Below are 22,825 nucleotides of genomic sequence, written 5' to 3'. Positions count from 1 at the left end.
ACAACGGATTAATAAACCTAGAGATACCAGACCACTCTATCCCTCTCAAGTAAGAGAATATGATAAAACGACAACCTAAACAAAGTTTGAAACAAAAAGGAAAAACAAACCTACTCATTATCACGTTCTTTGGAACGAAAACAAATTTTACCCGGTAATATTACCGATACAAAAATTTGTCGCCGACAGAATCTAATGAGAACCTCTCGATTGTTCTCCCCATCCTAAGCGGGGGCGGATAACAGAGTGACAACCCGGGCAAAAGGGAGAGGCTCGTCCTGTCCTTTGACGCTTGTGTGGTATACCCTCACAAACATGTGACTGAAGGGTCATCTCTGACCTAATCTGAGCCAACTCAACTTGTAAGAGATCCACCTCCACCTTCTGTCGATCTAAAACTCGTTGTTGTTGAGATATTAGTAAACCATATACATGAATTTGTTCGGATAGAATGGTTATCTCTGAAGTATGTTGAGCTCTTAGATCATCCAACTCCTCGGTCTTTAGCTTCAAATTTAGATAAGTTCTTTCCTGTAAAGCCCTTTCTGATTGGATTACAGACTGGACCGCTGATAAGCACGCCTCTAGTTTTCTCTGGTGAGAATGATGCAGGTCTAGAGCTATCAACACGCACCAACGCTTATAGGCATAATACGCTTGGTAACACAATCCCGGGCGACATATCAACACGCACCTTAATAAGATTATTAGCATAAGATCGGCCGAGCAAAATCTGGTCGGGCATAAAGACACTCATATTTATGGAATCTCATAAACATAGTCCGTAAGGAGCATTATAAATATATATGATGTATAAAAATAGTATTTGATCATATAACAATTTATTTAATTTAGTGGGAAACAGCTTATAGAAGCTTCTATAAGTACGCTAGACGACAAAGAAGGTACATCTGGAGTACAGAAAAGGTTCCTTAAACTATTATTGCATGTACTTATGATTATAGGTGCTTACATCATCTCATAACAAACTCTAACAAACCAGAGTCCACCTTATGATCGCGGAGGTTACATGAGGTGGTATAAAAAGGGGAGTCCAATCCGTTGGTAAGGTACGCGCAACACCACCACCGAAATCGTAGTTCCATTTCAGTTTCACTGTACTTCTTCTTCTTCTTCTAACGGAGGACTAACTTGAGCGTCGAAGGGTCTAGCCAGGGATTCTCATCTCGGTCTTAGGTCACTAACACTTTGTTGGTTGGTTCTGTGGTGCGCAGGAGGCGAGAGCATCCACCGGAACACTAATCTGTGGTTTTCTCCATCACGGTGTTCTAATTCGTCGGAGTCTTCCCTGGATCGGCTTTGGGTTTCTTCGATCTAGCTTCAACCCACTACTCTCGTCACCGGAAGGTATTTCTGATTGGATTTCTTTGGGATCTGCTTTAGTTTTTCAGATCCATCATTGTTTGCCTTCCCTGGGGTCCTCACCTATCTTGCCTCCAGAGTCATCGTCTGCCATCTCCAGCTCTTCATCACGTCCCGCTCTCAGACAGGATCAACCCCCTTTATATATCACCTCTTATAATCTCCGTAATCATGAGGTGGCTTAGAATGTTAGAGGTTGTTGGGCAATGGAAAGTGTACAACCTAGGCAATATGCAATAATTATCCGAGAAATCTTCCATTTATCCATATGTATACCTCTTTTGTTGTTTATACCTTATGTTGTTGTTAAGGTCGTTGAAAGAATATGTCATCATAAGTGGTCGGTTGATAAGAGACGCAATAATCCTTCAAGAAGGTTCTAGCAAAATATTCTCTGACATGTGATTGTTAAGATTCTTTGCTCATCTTGTCGGCTGAGTATATCTCGACCGACCTATAAGGTCGACCGTCTTTATGTCTGTCCTCGTATTAAGATGTTTTGTTATGTATTGAATACTATTAGAAATCCGTTCGGAAAATACTATAATGCATTGGGCGTATTGGAAATCCATGTTGGGAGACAATATAAAGCTAAGTACCATAAGCTCGACCGACATTTTGTCTGGCTGGGTTTATAAGGAGAGTCACCTTACACTGGTGTGTATAAGAGATGGGTATGGAGCCATATGAACCTCTCCGGCCCCATGATCAAATGGACACGTAGGCGTATGGTCTCGTGGAAACCTGTAGGGTTGACCAGTAATAGGGTCGACTGGGTGTGTAGGGAGATTTATAAGAATCGGGGAGATTGACCCTTATGCTGACAGACCAATGGCTGGTCGATTATGAGATGGGTCGGACATTTCGACCAAACTTATAAGACTGATCTTCTTTAAACCCAATCGGACATGCTATCTTTTCAATTTAAGAGTAATGCACTAAACCCCTTATGTTCGACCGACTTAAGAGTCGGTCCACCCTCTCCCGAACGGCTTGTAATCCGATCGGGTTGGGCGAACAACCAAGCCAGGTGGGGAATGTTTTTTTTCCTTTGACTTTGATTGTCACATCACCTTGACTTTGATCGGTACATCATCTTCTGGTCAACTCGTTACATCCCATATCACTAACCTCTCATTTAATCTAGTCGAATGAGGTATAGTCGATTGACTGGACCCAAGTTCTATTTTTCGTCCATTCACCCCTTTTACTAAAGTCATCCAAAAAATTCTTATTTTCCTTTACACCTTGGACACTTAGTAATATTTTTTTTAAAACTTTCTGTCAGAGACGCATTGTGCAGAAGGGGGTACCGAGGAGGCACGAAGAGACGCTTTGGCAACGGGATGATTTAATTATCACCTCCATCATAAATATCTATTTATGATTGAATGTCATATGACACCACTTTTCGTTCTTTGAAACGACATCTGACGCACACTTCTTCCTATGGACGTTGACATAAGCAAGTAAATTTTGGAGTTTTCTAACATCGGCCTTATTCACCAAGGCAATCAATTAGGACGTTGACATCAAAGGTCTTCCTATTAATCATGCAGTTTCATATGTAACTGACAGAAGCATCAAATCAACAATAATAATTACAAGATGGAAATCTTGCTTATGGATATTGATAATCAATATTTTACATTGTCAACCAATTACTTCATCTAAGTTTTAGTATCTGGACGATGAAATTTGTTAATAGGAAAAAGTGTTACATTTGGACATTCTTCATTGTATATTTCCATCAATCTGAAATTTAACACTGGTCCAGTAAGGTTCTCAAGTACCCATATAATATAATTCAATGTTAAACATGTGCAGAAGTGAAATAAATCTATTGGATCCTACAGGACATGCACATCACTTTAAAGAAAGAAGTGGCATTGTATTTATCCTGACTCAAGGTTTAGGAAAATGCAAAAGATTTACCTGTTAAGGTTTGACTTGTCAATGAGTTAACAGACAAAACCCAAACCTATTATATTAATCTCATTAATAAAAGAAATTTCAACAAGAACGGACTGAACTTGAAAAAGTCACCCTTTTGAAAGTGAAATACTAGTCCTCAGTTTATTTCTGCACCCCTTCTTTACAAACAAGAATAGCCAAATATTCCCTCTGCAAGGTTTATCAGGAGGATCTTTATTCACAGCTGCTGATCAAGATATGAATCTCTGTCAGACTTCTGCCCCGCACCAAGGTAATCTGCAACACCTCCAGAAACTCCGCTAACCCAATTGTTCAGCCACGACGTGCTTCGTGTCAACCAACCATCTTGAGCAGGTGAGTCTGCTTCAGCAATACTCTTCCTCTGTTCTTCCAACAACAAATCGAGCAACCTCTTCGACATGTATTCCTTCACTGCTTCCGCACCTTGGATTACAACTTCCATTGGGGGGATGACTAAGGGGTTCTGATCCAAATTAAGCTTTGTCAACTTGTCTAGACGGCCAAATGTATCGGGCAATGCATGTATCTGGTTGTTACTAAGATCAAGTTCCCTAAGGCTGATCAGATCGCCAAAGGTTGCAGGAAGCTCTTGCAGATCATTAAAGTTGCTACTAAGATCCAATATTTCAAGATTTGTTAACTTCCCAATGGCCTCTGGAAGTCTGTGAAGTTCATTGAAATGGGCATCCAATAGGCGCAATGATATCATCTCACAGATAGATGTGGGAAGAAAGCGTAGTTTATTGAGGTGGATCCATAGTTTCTCTAGATCCTGCAACTCATATCCTATATTAGTTGGCAAATAAGCTAGTTCATTATAACTTGCATCCAGCTCAACCAACGACCTGAAGTTAGTGTAAAGCTACAATGAGTCACTCTAGCAACTATGTAAAAGATTTTTCATACGAAAAAGCTTTGTCGAGTAATACCTGCATTTTGAGATGCTATCTGGCAAGGACTTGAGCTTGTTACTCGATACGTCCACAATCTTTAGTTTTGGGAAAAGTCCAATGGAATCAGGCAGTGAAATAAGACTGTTGGACGATAGTCTAAGTTCCTCTAGACATTCTAACCCTGCTATGGCATCTGGAATAGCCTGTAGAAAGATCAAAAAGATTCAAGAAGTTTAGTGTGTTTTGAGCAACAACCAAGCCACAAAGTGGTTCCTGAGTTGAAAGCAATGCATAAATAATAAGAAGAAAGTGTCTTATCTCAGGAACTATGTAAACTACTGGCATTGAGAAGAAAACAAAACTGTTTGACCAGTATATTAAATAGCCTCTTGAACAATGTGCATTTACTAGTGATATTCTTTTGGGAAATTACCATGACACACTGACAAACTTGGTTTTTACACAATCACTAAAGTATGAGTTTTGCCAGCCTTTCATTTTTTACTGAAGCAACGGAAAAGATTTCGACAGTACAAGGAGGTAAAAATCCTCGATTAGTTAAAAATTTGTTGTATAATCTGCAAGTGGAAATTGATATTCAAGGAATTCTTAAGTTCACCCTAAAGGCAATCTTAGATACTGGCGCTACAACTTGCTGTGTTGATCAGCATTCCGTACCAAGAAATGCTCTTGAAGAAAATTCATTTTTGGTACATTTATCTGGAATCAATTCTCAGCAAACAGCAAGATTAAAATTAAAGCAAGGGAGGATGATGATTGGTGACAACAATTTCCGAATACCATACACATACAGTGTTCCTATGGTATTGGGAGATAAGATCCAAATGATTATTGGCTGCAACTTTATTCGAGCAATGAATGGGGGAGATAGAATAGAAGGTAACATTGTTACTTTTTATAAAAATCTCACTATTGTCAATACTTTTCCAGAAGTACATACACAAGCAGCAGCCACACAGGAATTAAATCTTGATGAAAAAGAATATTTACAAATAAAAGAAGTGTTTTTCTATTCTCTTGGTCAATCATCACAAGCCTTTTCGGAACAGTTCGGACCTCTATTAAAGGAGTTAGAACAACAAGGCTATATTAGGGAAAACTCATTGCAGCATTAGGGCAAAAATAAGATTCTGTGCAGATTAGACATCAAAAACCCAGATTTCATTATTGAAGACCAACCTATTAAGCATCTAACGCCGACACAAAAATCTGCTTTCACCAAGCATGTAGATGCATTATTAAAACTTGGAGTTATACGACCAAGCAAAACTCAGCATCGGACCACAACAATCATTGTCAACTCTGGCACAACAATTGACCCAGTTACTGGAAAGGAAAAGAAGGGCAAGGAACGGCTGGTCTTTAACCATAAGCGTCTTAATGATTTAACCAACAAGGACCAATATAGTTTACCAAGAATCAACACGATTCTCCAAAAGGTTGGTACAAGTTCAATTTATTCAAAATTTGATTTAAAAAGCGATTTTTATCAGGTAGCAATGCACCCAGACTCTATAGAATGGACGGCCTTTTGGGTACCAAATGGACTTTTTGAATGGCTCGTGATGCCTTTCGGCCTGAAAAATGCTCCTGCAGTCTTCCAGAGAAAAATGGACGAATGTTTTAAAGGCACTGAAGATTTTATTACGGTTTACATTGATGATATATTGGTTTTCTCGAAATCAGAACAAGAACATGCAAAACACCTGAAGATTATGCTCTCTATATGCCAAGATAACGGGCTAATTCTTAGTCCTACCAAATTAAAAATAGTAGTTCCTGAGATTGAGTTCCTAGGTGTCATACTAGGAAATCGGCGTATAAAACTTCAGCCGCATATTATTACAAAAATCACTGAATTCCAAGAAGAAGATTTGATGAACAAAAAGGGGATGCGATCATGGCTTGGGATTCTTAATTACGCAAGGAATTATATTCCCAATCTAGGCAAGTTACTCAGCCCCCTTTATGCTAAAATAAGCCCACTGGGGATAAACGCATGAATTCCCATGACTGGCTATTAGTACAGCAGATCAAAAATATCGTCAGAAATTTTCCTTATCTGGAAATTCTCCTAGAAGAAAGCTTTATTATTCTTGAAAATGATGACTCTTCTGATGGTTGGGGAGGGGTTTGTAAATGGAAACACTGTAAGTATGATCCTCAATCTTCTGAAAAGATATGTGCTTATGCAAATGGCAAATTTTCTCCCTCAAAATCAGCTATAGACACAGAAATCTATGCTGTTATGAACTCCCTTGAGGCATTAAAGATTTATTATCTTGATAAAAAAGTGCTAGTAATCCGAACAGATTGTCAGACAATCATTAGCTTCTTCGGAAAAACAACAACAAATAAACCTTCAAGGATCCGTTGGCTTGCATTTACGGATTATATAACGGGCACCGGCATTCCCATTAAAATTGAACACATTGAAGGCAAGAATAATTTACTCGCGGATTCTTTATCTCGACTAATTACTTGTCCTACTATTTCAGAATGACCGGAAGCAGTTCTCAATGGTCTGGAATTAATCCCCCAGGCTCTCCAGGAAGTCCAACAAGCACCAACACCGAAAGCAGAAGCGAGTCTTTTGGAGGCAATCAACAGCCTCTCTCACTAGTTGAACAATACCAACAAAAACTCAAGACAAAAACATACCCTATCAGTCTTGAGGATGATAACAAAAGATGAGAAGAATTACATCAACTACAGCAACAAATCGCGGTACAAGCACAAAATGCACTACAGCAATTACGTATAATACATATGCTCAAAGTACGTGAATGTCAGTCTCTCAGTACCAAAGACAATTGGTGGCATGATTGGTTGCTTGCTACAAGACAAATCGATAAACAACTGGAGCAAACGGCGTATTTACTTAGTGATGCAGTACGACGCATGTCCAACTTCAAAGTTTAGAATAACTTTGTGTCGTGTCAACTTTATGTGCTGTAAAGAAGGAATATATTCCTTCTTTAAGTTATGTCAACTTTATGTGCTGTAAAAGAGGGAATATATTCCCTCTTTATGTCGTGTCATGTTTATAAAGTGTGTCATGTGTTGTAAAGTATGAAGGAACATATTCCTTCTTTAGTCATGTCAAGACACTTCATGTTATTCGCTCTTATCTGATAAGGATGATAGCCTGTCGATGGGGCCCACTGAGCAACCGAGGCTTTCTTCCCTGTCTATATAAGACGAAGAGAGGAGCCTTTGCAAAGCATTCAAGCCTAACTTGAGCTTTACTCAGGCAAAGCTATCTGAAGTAAGAAGCGTCTGTAATTTAGTAAGTGTTTTAAAGTTCTTATCTAAGTTCTTATCTCTTTTACTTCAATCTTCTCTTCCGCTTCCGCGTCATTTTTGGTATCAGAGCAAGGTTGTTTAGGCTTTTATTAAGAAGTTGGTATTATGCAAACTAAATTAGCAAAAGAACAAGTCTTACCCTGAGAAATCACAACGAGAGGCTTGTGAAATCAAGCAAACACTTGTGTGAGCTAAGATGGTAAGGAACTGCCCTTCTTAATATTTGTTATGAACAATTTTGCTATAACAAGAAACACAACCCCTATCGAGAAGCTTTCCAAGCAACTGATCCAATAGAATCACCAGCTGTAGGGTTTGCAAAACCGAGTGACTATCAGGGAGCTAATTCCTCGTTAGCCACTATTATCAAGCAAAATAATACCCAAATACAATTGCTAGTCCAGATCTCTGAAAAATTAGAAGAAATTCAAACCAGCATCTCTACCCTTGAACGATCAAAACAAAAATCTCAACAACCTTTACCTGAAGACATTATCACAAAACTTCAAAACCTTTCTTTAGGAAGTTCAAGTAAGCCAAAAGAAACGATAGGAAAACTAAGGGTTTTCAAAGATCTTTATTCTATATTAAAGCAGGAACAGGCTAAACTCAAGAAATAATGGCTCAACAACAAACAGGAGCTAACACTTCTCAGAGTAGCTCTATAATACAAGCACCTTTATTTGAAGATCAAATCAGGGAGTATAGACAAACCCAACGAAGGTTACACAACACTAAAAGAGTCGTACAACGCTTGGGACGAAGGATTACAGGGAGGCCTTCCCCTGTTTATACAATTGAACAACAGTTAGATCCACAAGCAAAATTGCAATCATCCATGACTGAACGGGCTTCCATAGTTCCGGCAGAAGTATTATATCATTCAAGAAGGGACGATGAGCATCATCGTGTGTATATGCACAGATCTGAAGAACCCCTTCTAGTAATCAACAATAATCAAGTTGATCGGAATTTTATACAAGAAGATAGTTTCCGACAACTCCAAAGAAGTCATATGCAGTACATACACTTAGGAATCCTTCAGATACGCATTCAAACACTCCATCGACAGGAAGGAGTACTGGCACTGATTATTTTTCGAGACAATCGATGGATGGGAGATCAATCCATATTGGCTACTATGGAGGTGGACTTAACTAGAGGCAGCCAAATGATATATATTATTCCTGATATTATGATGACAATCAATGACTTCTACAGGAATATACAGTTATCCATTCTTACAAGAGGTTATGATCAATGGCAAAGCGGGGAGGCAAATCTTCTTATCACAAGAGGAATGGTGGGTCGTCTCTCTAATACCCCAAATACAGGTTTTGCTTATGAAATTCGAGTGGTAGATTATCTCACCAGCCATAGCATCAGGGCATTACCTGGAAGGCGCTATTCTACTACCCCATTACTAGGGTTGGACTGGGTAATACGACCAACACAAATATGTATTCCCATACAACCAATGGAGGTAAACAGTCGAAATTTAGTGGATGGCAGAATATCTGTTAGCTTTACTAACTATACTGCAGCTCGAGAACAAAATGATGAAATTGAGCACGAGCTTCTGGCAGTCTTGAAAGAAAAAGCCATCAAAGTTAATTATGAGGATGATCCAACACAATATCCTGAAGCTTCAAATCAAGAAAGTTTTCCTTATATACTAGTTCATAAGTTAACTAGTATAGCAGTGATGATGAAGAATAAAACCTCTGGAGCAGCAGGTTTTGACCTTGTCGCTGACCAAAGCATTATTATAGAACCCAGAGGACGAGCCTTAGTTCCAACAGGGCTTAGCCTGAAAATTCCATGGGGAACCTATGGAAGAATTGCAGCTCGATCCAGCATAGCTTGGAAACTCGGGCTTAACATTGGAGCTGGAGTAATAGACTCAGATTATCGAGGTGAATATTTGTTTTACTTTTTAATCATTCTGATGAAAGGGTTTTTATCCCACAGGGTATGTCAATAGCACAAATAATCTTTGAACAAATTATTCACCCAAATATCTATGAAGTTACTCAGCTGTCAACCACTAATAGAGAAATTGGTGGGTTCGGATCTACAGATGTCCAATCATCCACAGGAAGTAATTCTAAAAAGAAAAAATCAAAATCAAAGGCTAAATATTCTACCGGACGATGGGATACCTTGGGTCAACCAAGTGGGAAGTTTGACTATTATGTTAATTATGATATTCCCAAAGCTCTTCCGGATTTGGAACTACCCCCACCTTCATGGGATGACGAAGTGGTTGAGGAATCTAAACCAAATTTGGATGTGCAACTACCGAAAGAGAAACATGCGTTATCTGCATTCTTGGAAGAGGAAGCTCTGTCACCAAAGGAAGCATCTAAAGACCTTGCAGGGACTACAAGCCCATGGGCCTCTGTACCCCGGTCCAAGGACCCTTTTGATGATATTCCGGAGGAAGATAGTAATTTCTCATATATTCAATATTTGGCACAATTATCTCAACCAAAGGATGCACAATTATCTCCACCAAAGGACGTAATATGGGATTCTTATGAAGACATTGAAGAATTTGGTAATCCTTTTGCCTCTGAATCTTCTCAACTCTTAGCAACAGGCTATGAAATGGAATACCCGATATTACGGAACTTAATAAATTCCATACCAAGGCAAGAAGCAAATCAACAAATATACTCAACAAGTACAGTAGTTTCGCCCTATCAGCCACCTGCTGATATAGCTATGGGGCTACCGGGATATCCTCCAACAGTACAAGATGCAGGCCCAGCTACACAGCAGCCATCCACACAGCCCATATTTCGAAACCCAAAATTCCAAAGAAATCGAAATACTGAAATGTGGACTCTTCCTTCCGCACAACAAAGAGGAGCAATTTTTGTTATACCAGAGCAGCTGGGATTATTTCAAGATGTTTTCTCTAGATGGGAATCGATAACTTTAAATCATGTTGCTGCTCAAGGATTTACTGATCCAGCAGAAAAGATTGAATATATGGAGAACCTGCTAGGAGAAATGGAAAAATTAATCTGGATACAATGGCGAATGACATATTCTAATGAATATGATGCCCTTATTCAAGCAGCAGACGGAAGGCGCCGAACTCAAAATATACTATCTCAAATGAGGAGGGTCTTTTCATCAGAAACAACTGTGATTCAGGATGAGGCCTACCGAGATTTAGAAAAACTCTCATGCGACAATATGAAAAATATTCTCCAATACATGAATGACTATATGCGTCTTGCATCAAAAACAGGTCGCTTATATACAGGACCTGAATTATCAGAAAAATTCTGGTTCAAAATGCCTAGAGATCTTGGTAAGCGAATTAAGGAAACTGTCGATGAAAAATATAAGGGACTAACAGTTGGTGTTATTCCTAGGGTATTATTTGCATATAAATTTTTGGAACAGGAATGCAAGGATGCTGCTTTCAAAAGATCATTAAAAGATCTTTCCTTTTGCAGTCAAATACCCATCCCAGGTATTATAAGGGATCAGGAGGATCAGGAATGACGAAATATGGCCTCCGAAGGAGCAGGACTTATAAAGGGAAACCACACGATACCCATGCGCGAGTAGAAAAACGTAAGCATTTATTAAAAAATAAGAAATGCAAATGTTATCTTTGTGGACAGGAAGGCCATTTTGCAAGGAATTGCCCAAATGATAAAAAAAGCAGCAAAAGAGTTGTCATGTTTGAGGAACTTGATATTCCTGATGACTGTGAAATACTGTCAATACAAGAAGGAGAAAACTTAAGTGATGCCATTTATAGTATTTTAGAAGGAGAAGAAACAAATGATCTACAAAGATCAATACAAACCTTGGTACTCTCTGAAAATATTTTTATGCTGGGGCAAATAGATGGAGGTTAGAGGCCACAAATTAAAGTAACAGATCAGCAGTATGAGTGTGCTCACCAATGGATAGCCAATGGGGACACTTATCCCCCACAACCAACAAAATGCATGGGATGCCAACGAGACACACAAAAGAGGGCACGAATTCATTGCCCAAATTGTTTAATCACCTCATGCAATTTATGCAGTCTATATTATTTTGGACAAAAGGTACCTATATTACCTCCCTCCTCTACGCCTTTCTTCCCTAACAAATTGTTACAGGAACAACAAAAATACATTTTATGGTGTGAAGCTGAGATGGAAAGGCTACAGCAAGAAGTAACCTATTATAAAAAGCTTTATGAGGAGATGGTTCTGGAACATGATCTACAGCACGACTTTAATAATCTTGCAAACACTCATATTGAGGAAGATGATGAGGATAATATACAACTTGCACATGTTCTTTTTACTGAAGCAACGGAAAAGATCTCGACAGTACAAGGAGGTAAAAATCCTTGATTAGTTAAAAATTTGCTGTATAATCTGCAAGTGGAAATTGATATTCCAGGAATTCCTAAGTTCACCCTAAAGGCAATCTTAGATATTGGCGCTACAACTTGCTGTGTTGATCAGCATTCCGTACCAAGAAATGCTCTTGAAGAAAATTCATTTTTGGTACATTTTTCTGGAATCAATTCTCAGCAAATAGCAAGATTAAAATTAAAGCAAGGAAGGATGATGATTGGTGACAACAATTTCCGAATACCATACACATACAGTTTTCCTATGGCATTGGGAGATAAGATCCAAATGATTATTGGCTGTAACTTTATTCGAGCAATGAATGGGGGAGTTCGAATAGAAGGTAACATTGTTACTTTTTATAAAAATCTCACTATTGTCAATAATTTTCTTTCCGTTTTATCCAAGTTAACCACATAGATCATGCAAGCTGCTCCTGCAAGGGCAGACTCTAATGTTAATTAAAACACCATTAGGTTGCGTGACACCAAAATATGACCAAATTAGATGCAAATAAATCATCCTTGTAATTGTATTCAACACTTTCATCGAGTGATTCTTTCTCCTATTTCTTTAGTTTGTCGCATGATGCTATTTATGCCTCAAGGAGAAGCTTTCTAAGATAAGTTAATGGGATCTCTCTTTATCCAATCTCTATTGAAATGTTGCCTGTGATCACGGAATTGATGCCTACGTGCTTAGTCAAAGCTTTGCTTTAGCTGTGAGAGGATTGTCTTTCGTTCGTTATCATGCTCTAATCTACATTTTCTTGTCTATGCAATGAGTTGTACATAAATGTTCCAACTTGAAAAAGTGTGTTAGAGGTATTAGAATTATTAGTCATATGATAATCCGGGATAAAAATCTTACTCCAGGTCAGTAAGTCATACCTACACGGTCCTACTCTACGTTAGCATACCACTTGGTGCTCAAAGACCTTAGGCTAGAGGATTGATCTCTTGAGCCAGGTTGGCACATTAGCACCTCTATAAGCCGACCTCGTGGGCCAGGTCAGCATGTTAACACATCTATGGGCCAACCTCTTGAAACAATGGCACCTTTATGAGTCGACCTCATGGACCAAGTTGGCACGTTGGCACTCTACGAGTCAACCTCTCGAACTAGGTCGACAAGTGAAATGAAGAGCTCTCTAATCAAAACGGTCTCTCAAGCTCTCCGTTCACCTTAGTTCTTGAGCTCTTTGCTCACTCAACTTACAAGGCCACATTCGTGGTCCATCTCTTCTCTAGAATCAGCAGTCCCCATGCAGTTATTGACCACTAGCAAGCGTAGCCTATGCTCTTACAAGATTCCTCCATGATCGTCATTTCTAACTAGTAATTCACATTAATGGAAGCTGCCACCATTAAATGATCATTAAGCTGAGATTGATAGCTGAAACGGTCAGAGATTCTGACCACAATCTCCATGAGCATTTCTTAATCTCCTGCCTATAATTAACCAAGTGTGGGCTTCCTAATTTCCATTGTCCACTAGACCTTTACAACTTAAGCATGGAGGGAACCCCATTAGAAAAAACTTTCGGCACCCTCAAACAAGGTTGTGCAAGTCAGATTACACTTTACGTCCTTAGCCACCATGGCGACTGATCCCTACATCATCCCTTCCACTTTAACATTCACTTATTGGCAACTTTCAGCAACATCATTTTTTTGTGTTGTATGTCGGAAACATATTAAATTAAGTCAAGATGTTGAAATTGGAACCACAAGAAGAGCCAATTCGGGGATGTCAGTCAATGCAACCAACTCACACCCAAATAATCTGGGGACAAAGGTGGGGCCCATTAGTTTGGCTTAGTTGATCACCCACTGCCGCAGAGGAAGTCCTCAGGAGAAGTACTACTCAGAATCCTCCCAAACCATAGAAATCCGAGCTAGAGAACTTGGATCTCAATATCAACCTCAAGGAGTTAAAGCAAAATGTATTCATGGGTGTCGTACCTACCTAAACGACCAAAAAGATCCATATGACAAGCTCCGAGAAGGCATGGACTGCTTTTCAGGAACAATTCTAGTTGAAGAGTTACAAACTAATTTCAAGCCACTACAAGTAGGTGAGTACATCGGCACAACTAATCATGAGGACCACTTGTGCAGATTCAAGAATGTCCCCCTACTGCATCAATACATGAACACAGTGAACTCTCTAGTCTTCCTGACAACCCTAGTCGGATATGATCAACTCAATAATGGTTCAACATGCTGAATCCTGACACAATCCAATCCGAATGAGGATTTGGCTTGGCATTCTTACGCAACTTTGCCAATAACAAGAAATACCAGAAGACGGCCCTTAGCTTATTCAACCTAAAGCAACATGGATAGGAGTCACTTCAGGAAGACACCGAGGCAGCTTTGGAGGTACCTTCCGCTATTTCTGAGATGCTAACAAACGCATTCCTCTAGGGCCTCTAGGAGGAGAGTTCTTTCGCTCTCAAGTGAAAAGGCCTTAACAATGTGGCAAAAGGTGATTTGCTCGCCCCCATTGCCCCTTGCGCCCCCTGCCAATCCGTCCCTAAGCTAACATGGAGGAGATAAATCACGGATGCCTACTAGCCATTCGTGCAATGAAAAGGCCTTAATAAGATCTTAGGACAAGTTGAGAAATACATAAACAAGCAAGCTGAGTTCCGACCTATGACTGCCCTACTTGGTTTCTTGAGGCATGCAATTCAATCCCTAGGTGAGATTAGTTTATTACTTTCATTTGGGGAGAACCCTAAGCGGAGAACTAGGATGGTTTCTTTCACTATCATGGACGCTCCTTCACCTTACGTCATCTTAAGGCGCCCCACTCTAAGCGTTTTCATTGCAGTGGCTTCACCCTAACACCAAAGATCAAATTTCCAATACCTGAAAGTGTAATGTAAAAATGATCAAAGACAATGTAAAAAGGGCCCATACCATGGGCGAATTTGTGTGATCAAAAAGAAATGCAGGTCAGGAGGTACACATCCTATAAGAGGCAGCCCTGACAGTAACCACTAAGGATGAGCATGAGCTAGTTCAAGTCATCCTAGGATGACTAGAGGTCACCAGAATCACCGCCAATTTGAACATTGACCTTAAAGAAGATTTGATAGCATGCCTTACCAGAAGTGGGAATATATTTGTCTAGTCATCTCAGGACTTAATAAGAATCTACCCTTAGGTCTCTTAGGTCATGCAAGGATGAGGTGATTCAAACCGAGATGGAAGCTATTGAAAGCTTGGCACACAAGGGAGATTCACTTCCGAATGACCTAACTTCCAATATAGTGCTAATGCCCATAACTTTGGCAAGTGGTGAATGTCCATGGTTTTCTATGACCTCAACATGTTTTATCCCAAAGATTGTTACTCACTCCCGAGGATAGATCAGCTCGTGGATTTCAGTGCTGACCATGAACTCATTTGTATGATCGATGCCTATCAGGGTATCACCAAATCCCTTTAGAAAAGGCCGACCAAGATAAGGTGAGAACTTTTTACCATATTGCAATGCCCTTTGGGCTTAAGAATGCAAAGGCAACCTACTAGAGACTTTGGATAAGATTTTCAACCCTCATATCAGTAGAAATGTCAAAGTGCATGATGGCATATTGGTGAGAGGACAATCAAGGCAGCCAACCTTGTCTAGCCTCGAGGAGACATTTGAAATGGCTAGAAGAAGGTATGGCCACAAACTCAACCCGATCAAATGTGTGTTGGAGGTCAAGAGCAAGAAGTTCCTCAGCTATATTGTTACAAAAAAGGGGATTGAAGCCAATCTTGAAAAAGTCCAAATCATTTAGGATATAAGTTCTACTATGACTCTCTCGTGTAGCGTCTAGCAGATCATAGCTCTATTCAAATTTATCTCTAGGTCAATTGACCAAACTCTTCCTTTCTTTAAAGTCTTGAGCAAAACAACTCACTTTAACTTGAGACAAAAAGTGGCCTTCACCGACCTCAAGAAATACCAACCTCCCATCTCTATTTCAGTATATTTTAGGAGAGCAATTCTAGATATACGTCTCAACTTTATAAGGTGTTGTCATCTCAGTTCTTTGACAAGAGGGCTCAGTGCAAAAGCCCATATATTACGTTAGACACCTTCTCACAGGAGTCAAGCTAAGATACACTAACTTAGAAAAGCTACCAATGACATTAACTCTTACGGCTCCAAAATTCAAAACTTAGACCCTACTTCCTATCACACCTCATCACCGTCCTAACAATTAGTTCAATGGCTAAGGTCCTTACTTATCCTAAAGCCTTTGCTGGTCAAAAAGAAGAGCTTTGGAGAGTATTCGTTAATGGAATTTCCACAGGGAAAGAAAGTAGAGTAGGGGTGGTGTTAGTCTTGCCCCAAGGGGATGAGTTGAAGTTGGTCATCCAATTGAGCTTCTAGGTTTCTGACAATGAGACATGAGGCTTTGCTTATTGGGCTTGGGGCAGCTAAGGCCATGGGGGTTACACGAGTAGTGGTGCATTCAAGCATCCAATTGGTCACTTGGCAGGTCAACAGCTCAAACGAAGCATGAAACGACAAGTTCAAAAAGTATGCAAGTTTATGAAAGAGCTAAGGAGGACTTCAGTGAGATCCTTAAGCAGATACCTTGGGAAGAGAACATTAAAGTCAATGAACTTGCAAAGATGGTTAACTCACTGGCATGTGGATAGGTTGAGAAGTCATTGCACACCTTGAGCTTGCACTGCAAATTGACCCTCGATCTCCACAAGAAGACCTAATTGGAGAATAGACATTTTGGCATATCTTTAATTTGGGCAAACTCCATAATATAGACCTCAAGGCATGGAGTATTAAGAGGAGGGGGCACTCAAATTCACCCTCATCAATGGAGTTCTTTACATGAGATCTTTTTTCTAACCTCTCCTTTAGTGCTTAGGGCGGTCTAATTGTAGTGGGGACCACCTTAGGCAGCAGGGTACTCACCCAAAAAAAGCTTTTTTGGTAGACTACTTCTGACCCACAATGGATGGGGAAGTCATTCAAATAGCAGAGACCTACCAAGTTGTGAGAAACACAACCATATGTAGTATCAACTAGATGATGAAGGTTGCAGTAAAAGCTTGCCCTTTTGACAAATGAGGAAGAAATATTGTTGGACTGTTCCATTTAGGTCCAACCCAAAGGAAATTTTTTATAGTAAATGTTGACTATTTCTCCAAATGGGTCAAAGCTAAAGATGAAACAATTTGCCTTAGTGTTCACCCAAAGACTTTGGGGTCAACTTATTGTAATCTCTTCCCAACCCCAGTGGTTCGCCTAAAATTCATGGGATCGAGCTCCCCCAATGCATCAATGATTAGCCTAAAAGCTCTAAGGTCAACTTACAATAGTGTTCCCCAACCTTAGTGATTTGCCTAAAACTTGCAAGATAAGAACACCCTTTAAACTTAGAGGTTCGCCTAAAGACTCTAGGGTTAACTTATGGTCCCCATCCTCAATGTCAAGTGTAAAGGTTGCGTAATTAGGTTCCCCGTAGCTTCAATGGTTCGCCTAAGGCCTAAGGTCAACTTACGATAGTCATTCATCTACCTCAATCGTTTGTATAAAAGTCACAAGATCGACCTCTCCCTTTTACTCTTAGTGGTTCACCTAAAGACTCTAAGATCGACCTTCGAACATCTCTTTATGGTTCACGTAAAGGATATGAGGTTGACTTACAGTAATCTCTCCCCAACCTTGAGGGTTTGCATAAAGGTCACAGGACCAAACTCCCCATTAGCCCAATGGTTCGCCTAAAGATTGTGGACCTGACCTGCGAACATCTCTCCCCAACCTCAGTAGTGTTGATGCAATTACACCCCAAGTATGTGTATTGCATGAACTCTGATGTTTGGACCATAAGTTAAATAATTGTAGCGGTCTGATATGGTGTATCAAACATGTACATGCACATAGCTTGACAAGCATATGAAAGTATTTGCAGGCCAGGGAGGTCAAATGTTAGGCATGGAAGTTCAAGAGGTCTTCGCATGATGGAAGTCCAAGTAAACCAAAGAGTTTGGACACTTGGTGATCCTATCTGAAAAAAAAAAAGACGACGTGCTGGGCACGATGGCTAGATTGTTGGCCGGGAGAAGACTTCTTACTCCATAGAGAGGCTTCCTTTCGATCCTGCGCATGTTCATATGAGCAAACAAAACATGAATGCTCAAAAACCAGGAGAGGGAGTCCCTGGCAAAAGCCCTCCGACGTTCAAACCAGTACAATTCCTAAAGGATGAATGATGCACAATAAAGAATGTGCGCGCAAGAGTAAGCTTCAGATATTCAGAGAATGTACCTTGCCAACGGAGAGGACCCCCTTTATATATCACCTCTTATAACCTCCGTAATCATGAGGTGGCTTCGAATGTTAGAGGTTGTTGGGTAATGGAAAGTGTACAACCTAGGCAACGTGTAATAATTATCCGAGAAATTTTCCATTTACCCATATGTATACCTCTTTTGTTGTTTATACCTTATGTCGTTGTTAAGGCCGTTGAAAGAATATGCAGTCATAAGTGATCAGTTGATAAGAGACACAATAATCCTTCGAGAAGGTTCTAACAGAATATTCTCTGACATGTGGTTGTTAAAATTCTTTGCTCATCTTGTCGGCTGAGTATATCTCGACCGACCTATAAGGTCAACCGTCTTTATGTTTGTCCTCGTATTAAGATGCTTTGTTATGTATTGAATACTATTAGAAATCCGTTTGGACAATAATATAATGCATTGGACGTATTGGAAATCCATGTTGGGAGATAATATAAAGCTAGGTACCGTAGGCCCGGTCGACATTTTGTCTGGCTGGGTTTATAAGGAGAGTCACCTTACACTGGTGTGTATAAGAGATGGGTATGGAGTCATATGAACCTCTCCGGCCCCATGATCAAATGGATACGCAGGCGTATAGTCCCGTGGAAACCCGTAGGGTTGAACTGTAATAGGGTCAACTGGGTGTGTGTAGGGAGATTTATAAGAATCGAGGAGATTAACCCTTATATTGACTAGACCTATGGCGGGTCGATTATGAGATGGGTCGGACATTTCGGCCAAACTTATAAGATTGATCTTCTTTAAACCCAATCAGGCATGTTATCTTTTCAGTTTAAGAGTAATGCACTAAACCCTTTATGTTCGGTCGGCTTAAGGGTCGGTCCACCCTCTCCCGAACAGCTTGTAATCCGGTCGGGCTAGGCGCACAACCAAGCCAGGTGAGGAATGCTCTTTTCCCTTTACTTTGATCGTCACGTCACCTTGACTTTGACCGGCACATCATCTTCTGGTCCACTCGTTACATCCCGTATCACTAACCTCCCATTCAATCTAGTCGAAGGAGGTGTAGCCGACTGGCTGGACCCAAGTTCTATTTTTCGTCTGTTCGCCCCTTTTACTAGAGTCGTCCAAAAAATTCCTATTTTCCTTTACGCCTTGGACGCTTTGTAACATTTTTTTAAAAACTTCTTGTCATAGACGCATTGTGTAGAAGGGGGTACCGAGGACGCACGGAGAGACGCTTTGGCAACAGAATGATTTGATTGCCATCATAAATGCCTATTTATGGGTGAATGTCATATGGCACCACTCCTCGTTCTTTGAAATGGCCTCTGATGCACGCTTCTTCGTATGTACGTTGACATAAGCAAGTAAATTTTGGAGTTTTCTAACATCGGCCTTATTCTCCAAAGCAATAAATTAGGACGTTGACATCAAAGTTCTGCCTATTAATCATGCAGTTTCATATGTAACTGACAGAAGCATCAAATCAACAATAATAATTACAAGATAGAAATCTTGCTTATGGATATTGATAATCAATATTTTACATGATCAACCAATTACTTCATCTAAGTTTTAGTATCTGGAGGATGAAATTTGTTAATAGGAAAAAGTGTTACATTTGGACATTCTTCATTGTATATTTCCATCAATCTGAAATTTAGCACTGGTCCAGTGAGGTTCTCAAGTACCCATATAATTCAATGTTAAACATGTGCGGAAGTGAAATAAATCTATACAGGATATGCACATCACTTTAAAGAAGGAGAAGTGGCATTGTATTTATCCTGACTCAAGGTTTAGGAAAATGCAAAAGATTTACCTGTTAATAAGGTTTGACAAAAATGATAATGTTTCCTATAATTAAACTACTAGGGACGGTATCAGGTAGAAGGATTGGAGGATCATGCATTCTAAATCCTAATGGACATGGAAATCAACACTCACCCATAACAAGTTAAGACCGTAGTAATAAGAATGAAGTCACTGCCATGCTCAGAATGCATATATTCCACAGAATTTGAGAATTATGCTAACGGGAGAGAAGACACGGAAGCAAACCTCTAGCAGATTGTCGGACAAGTTGAGAGAGATTAAGCCTCGCAGCTTCCCGAATGCCTCAGGTAGATACTTGAGTTGTTGGCCTGAAAGGTCCACACTGCCCAAGTCCTTCTCCGACCCTTGTCGCAGAACAGCAATCACCTTATCATTCACTTCCTTCCCCTCCTCCTGCACCATCGCAGAAACGTCCTCGGCATCATATATTTTCACCAACCTCTCCTCCGCCTCCCTCAGAAGCCTCTCATAAGATTCGTGCATCTCGTCCAGTTGAATCACGGCGCGCAGGGCGACCTTCTCCCGCTCTGCTCTGGCCCTGCACTCCTCCTCCTGCTCCGCCCGCCACAGGAGCAAATCCCCCTCCTCGGAGGACGGTGCGGCTTCGATCTCCTCGATCTGTCGGGCGAGGTCTTCGTCGATCTCAGCGACGCGGACACGGGCGGTGTCTACGGACTCGTGGTCAGGACGGTCGCCGATGGTGCGGAGCACGGAGCGGGTTTGGGCGACGTCGGCTATAGAGGCGGCCATGGAGGAGAGGAGGGCGGGGCGATGGAGGAGGGGAAGACGATCCATCAGTTCGACCTCGTCGTCGCGCTGGCTCCGAGAGTGGTCAGGCGGAGTCGGCTGCTCGATGTCGTCGTGATCGTGGGGGATTTGGGCAGCCTTGAAGGAGGCCACCTTGGGAAGTCGAGACATGACGTAGGAGAGGATGGGAAAGGATTTAGGGTTGGGATCCATGGCGTCGAGTTGACGAAGAATTGGGGGACGCGAAAGACGATGAAAGAATTGAGATGAATAGAACGAAAGTGAGACCTGGTCGGTGGGATCGAGAGATGAATTGATGGCTGGCCGTTGGGCACAATAGTCAGCGTGCACATTAATTAATTATAAATTTTAACTTTAATTATATTTTATAATTTTTTAAATTATTTTTTAACTAAAATATATCTCATTTAGAGGTGTCAAATGGATCACGGCGACAGAGCTAGCGACCGGTCCAAAACTCATTATTCGACGGGGAGTGAAGATAAGTGGAGACCTGCTTCCCCGGTCTGACGCACACCTCCCTCCACCTCTTCTCTTTGTATCAAATGATGTAGATTTTTTTTTTCTTTTTAAATTTCATTTAATTTTCATTTAGTTTTAATTTTTTTTAAATTAATTTTATTTAAAAATAATTCTTATACTTGTATATTTTTAATTTTATTTAATTTTATTTTTAAATTAATTTAATTTATTATTTTTATCAATACTTTATTTTTTTATTTTATATAAATTTTATTTAGTTTTTATTTTTAATTAATTTAATTTATTATTTTTTTCATAATACTTGTATTTTTTCAATTTATTTTCTTTTAATTTTTGTTTTTTATTAATTTTTTTTAATCAATTTTTTTATCAATTTTTTATGAGTTTTATATTTTTGAATAATTTTTTTATATGTTTATAATCTTTTTGTTTATTTTTAGTTTATATTTAAAACTAACAAAAAAAATACTAACAATTAATAGTGAACACATTCATAACTTAGGAACAAACATATTTTTTCAAATGAAGAGTACATGTAATAATACAAAAAAATATGAAAATATATAAAAATATAAATCTTAATCAATATTGTCTCCAAATTCTGCTCCCAACGTGTTTGGTGGTGGTGCACCTATTACTTCGTACCACAAATGAGCATGTGTCCTATAACGAGTGACACATCCTTTAGCTTCATACGATGAATGTTGTCACCACCAAGTTGGAATGGGTGGTACAGGATAATGAGGATGTAAGAAAACTTATACGAAGTGATTGCCAACATGAGCAATAGCTATTTCTCGACGCTCTTGGTTTGCAACTGGAGGAGTTCTTAATGGCAAGTGAGTAAAACAAATCTCAACATTCTCACCAAATGTATGAAGTACAAGATTGTACCTTGATGTGATGACAATTCCCAAAGGCATAGCGTCCATCCAATATATTTCTAGTGTCCACGGCTCGAACCAATTCAATGAGAATAATAGATTGGTTACCAAAATTGGATCTGGATAAAGTTGATCATATAGATCCTTATTTTGTTGAATCTCTTCTATAAGCTCAAATCATACTTGAAACCAACCTTCTTCACCATACCTAATTAGTGCAGTTATTGCCCTGAATCCACAATTACCATCAGGTTGAACATCAACAGTGTGAGAAATATAACGTTGCGGAGACACAGGTAATTTCTCAATATAAGTATCATGGATGGGTGGAACTGGAGAGTAATCATGGGGCGTTTCAGTATTGCGAACCTTCGACCCCCTTCCACGTCTTCCTCTCCCTCGAGATGTTGCAGTCGGTTGAGAGACCCTAGATCCTGAAGTGGATGCATCTCTGAAAGAAGATATGCGACGCTACTTTGCTCATCTCTACCCGTAGGTCGACCTCTATGTTCTGTGTTGTATGAAGGGGCTCACACTATACTTTAAGATGGATCTATCATATAAAAAAAAACTTGTCTATCATATGCTCTCACATATGTGGATCCATCTCATCTAATATCTAAACAACGTGGGATGTCCTG

General features: G+C 39.9%; 2 protein-coding genes across 2 annotated transcripts; one reads left to right on the top strand and one right to left on the bottom strand.

The window, feature by feature from the left end:
• Window positions 1–3,253: 3,253 nt before the first annotated feature.
• LOC122029386 (plant intracellular Ras-group-related LRR protein 3-like) lies at window positions 3,254–21,104 on the bottom strand. Its single transcript, XM_042588353.1, has 3 exons — window positions 20,275–21,104; window positions 4,269–4,435; window positions 3,254–4,184 (listed from the first exon to the last, which is right to left on the bottom strand). Exons 1-3 carry the CDS (start codon window positions 21,007–21,009, stop codon window positions 3,536–3,538), a joined length of 1,551 nt encoding a protein of 516 aa, XP_042444287.1. The 5' UTR covers window positions 21,010–21,104; the 3' UTR covers window positions 3,254–3,535.
• Window positions 7,852–19,720, top strand: LOC122029387. The gene is made up of 2 exons (XM_042588354.1): window positions 7,852–12,278; window positions 17,877–19,720. The coding sequence occupies exon 1, from the start codon at window positions 9,534–9,536 to the stop codon at window positions 11,079–11,081; it is 1,548 nt and encodes a 515-aa protein (XP_042444288.1). The 5' UTR covers window positions 7,852–9,533; the 3' UTR covers window positions 11,082–12,278; window positions 17,877–19,720.
• Window positions 21,105–22,825: the final 1,721 nt, after the last annotated feature.

The sequence above is a fragment of the Zingiber officinale genome, chromosome 10B, assembly GCF_018446385.1.
Source record: "Zingiber officinale cultivar Zhangliang chromosome 10B, Zo_v1.1, whole genome shotgun sequence".
In the NCBI taxonomy this organism is placed as follows: domain Eukaryota; kingdom Viridiplantae; phylum Streptophyta; class Magnoliopsida; order Zingiberales; family Zingiberaceae; genus Zingiber; species Zingiber officinale.
The sequence above is the reverse complement of the archived record's forward strand: the minus strand, read 5'-3'. Positions and strand labels throughout refer to the sequence as shown.

Excerpts from the sequence above, each read along its gene's own strand:
- LOC122029387 (XM_042588354.1), top strand. The coding sequence starts at position 9,534 with ATGTCAATAGCACAAATAATCTTTGAACAAATTATTCACCCAAATATC.
- LOC122029386 (XM_042588353.1), bottom strand. The coding sequence starts at position 21,009 with ATGGATCCCAACCCTAAATCCTTTCCCATCCTCTCCTACGTCATGTCT. Across the intron at positions 4,436-20,274 it reads TGTCCGACAATCTGCTAGAG|GCTATTCCAGATGCCATAGC; the intron begins GTTTGCTTCCGT and ends ATCTTTCTACAG. Across the intron at positions 4,185-4,268 it reads GATAGCATCTCAAAATGCAG|GTCGTTGGTTGAGCTGGATG; the intron begins GTATTACTCGAC and ends CACTAACTTCAG.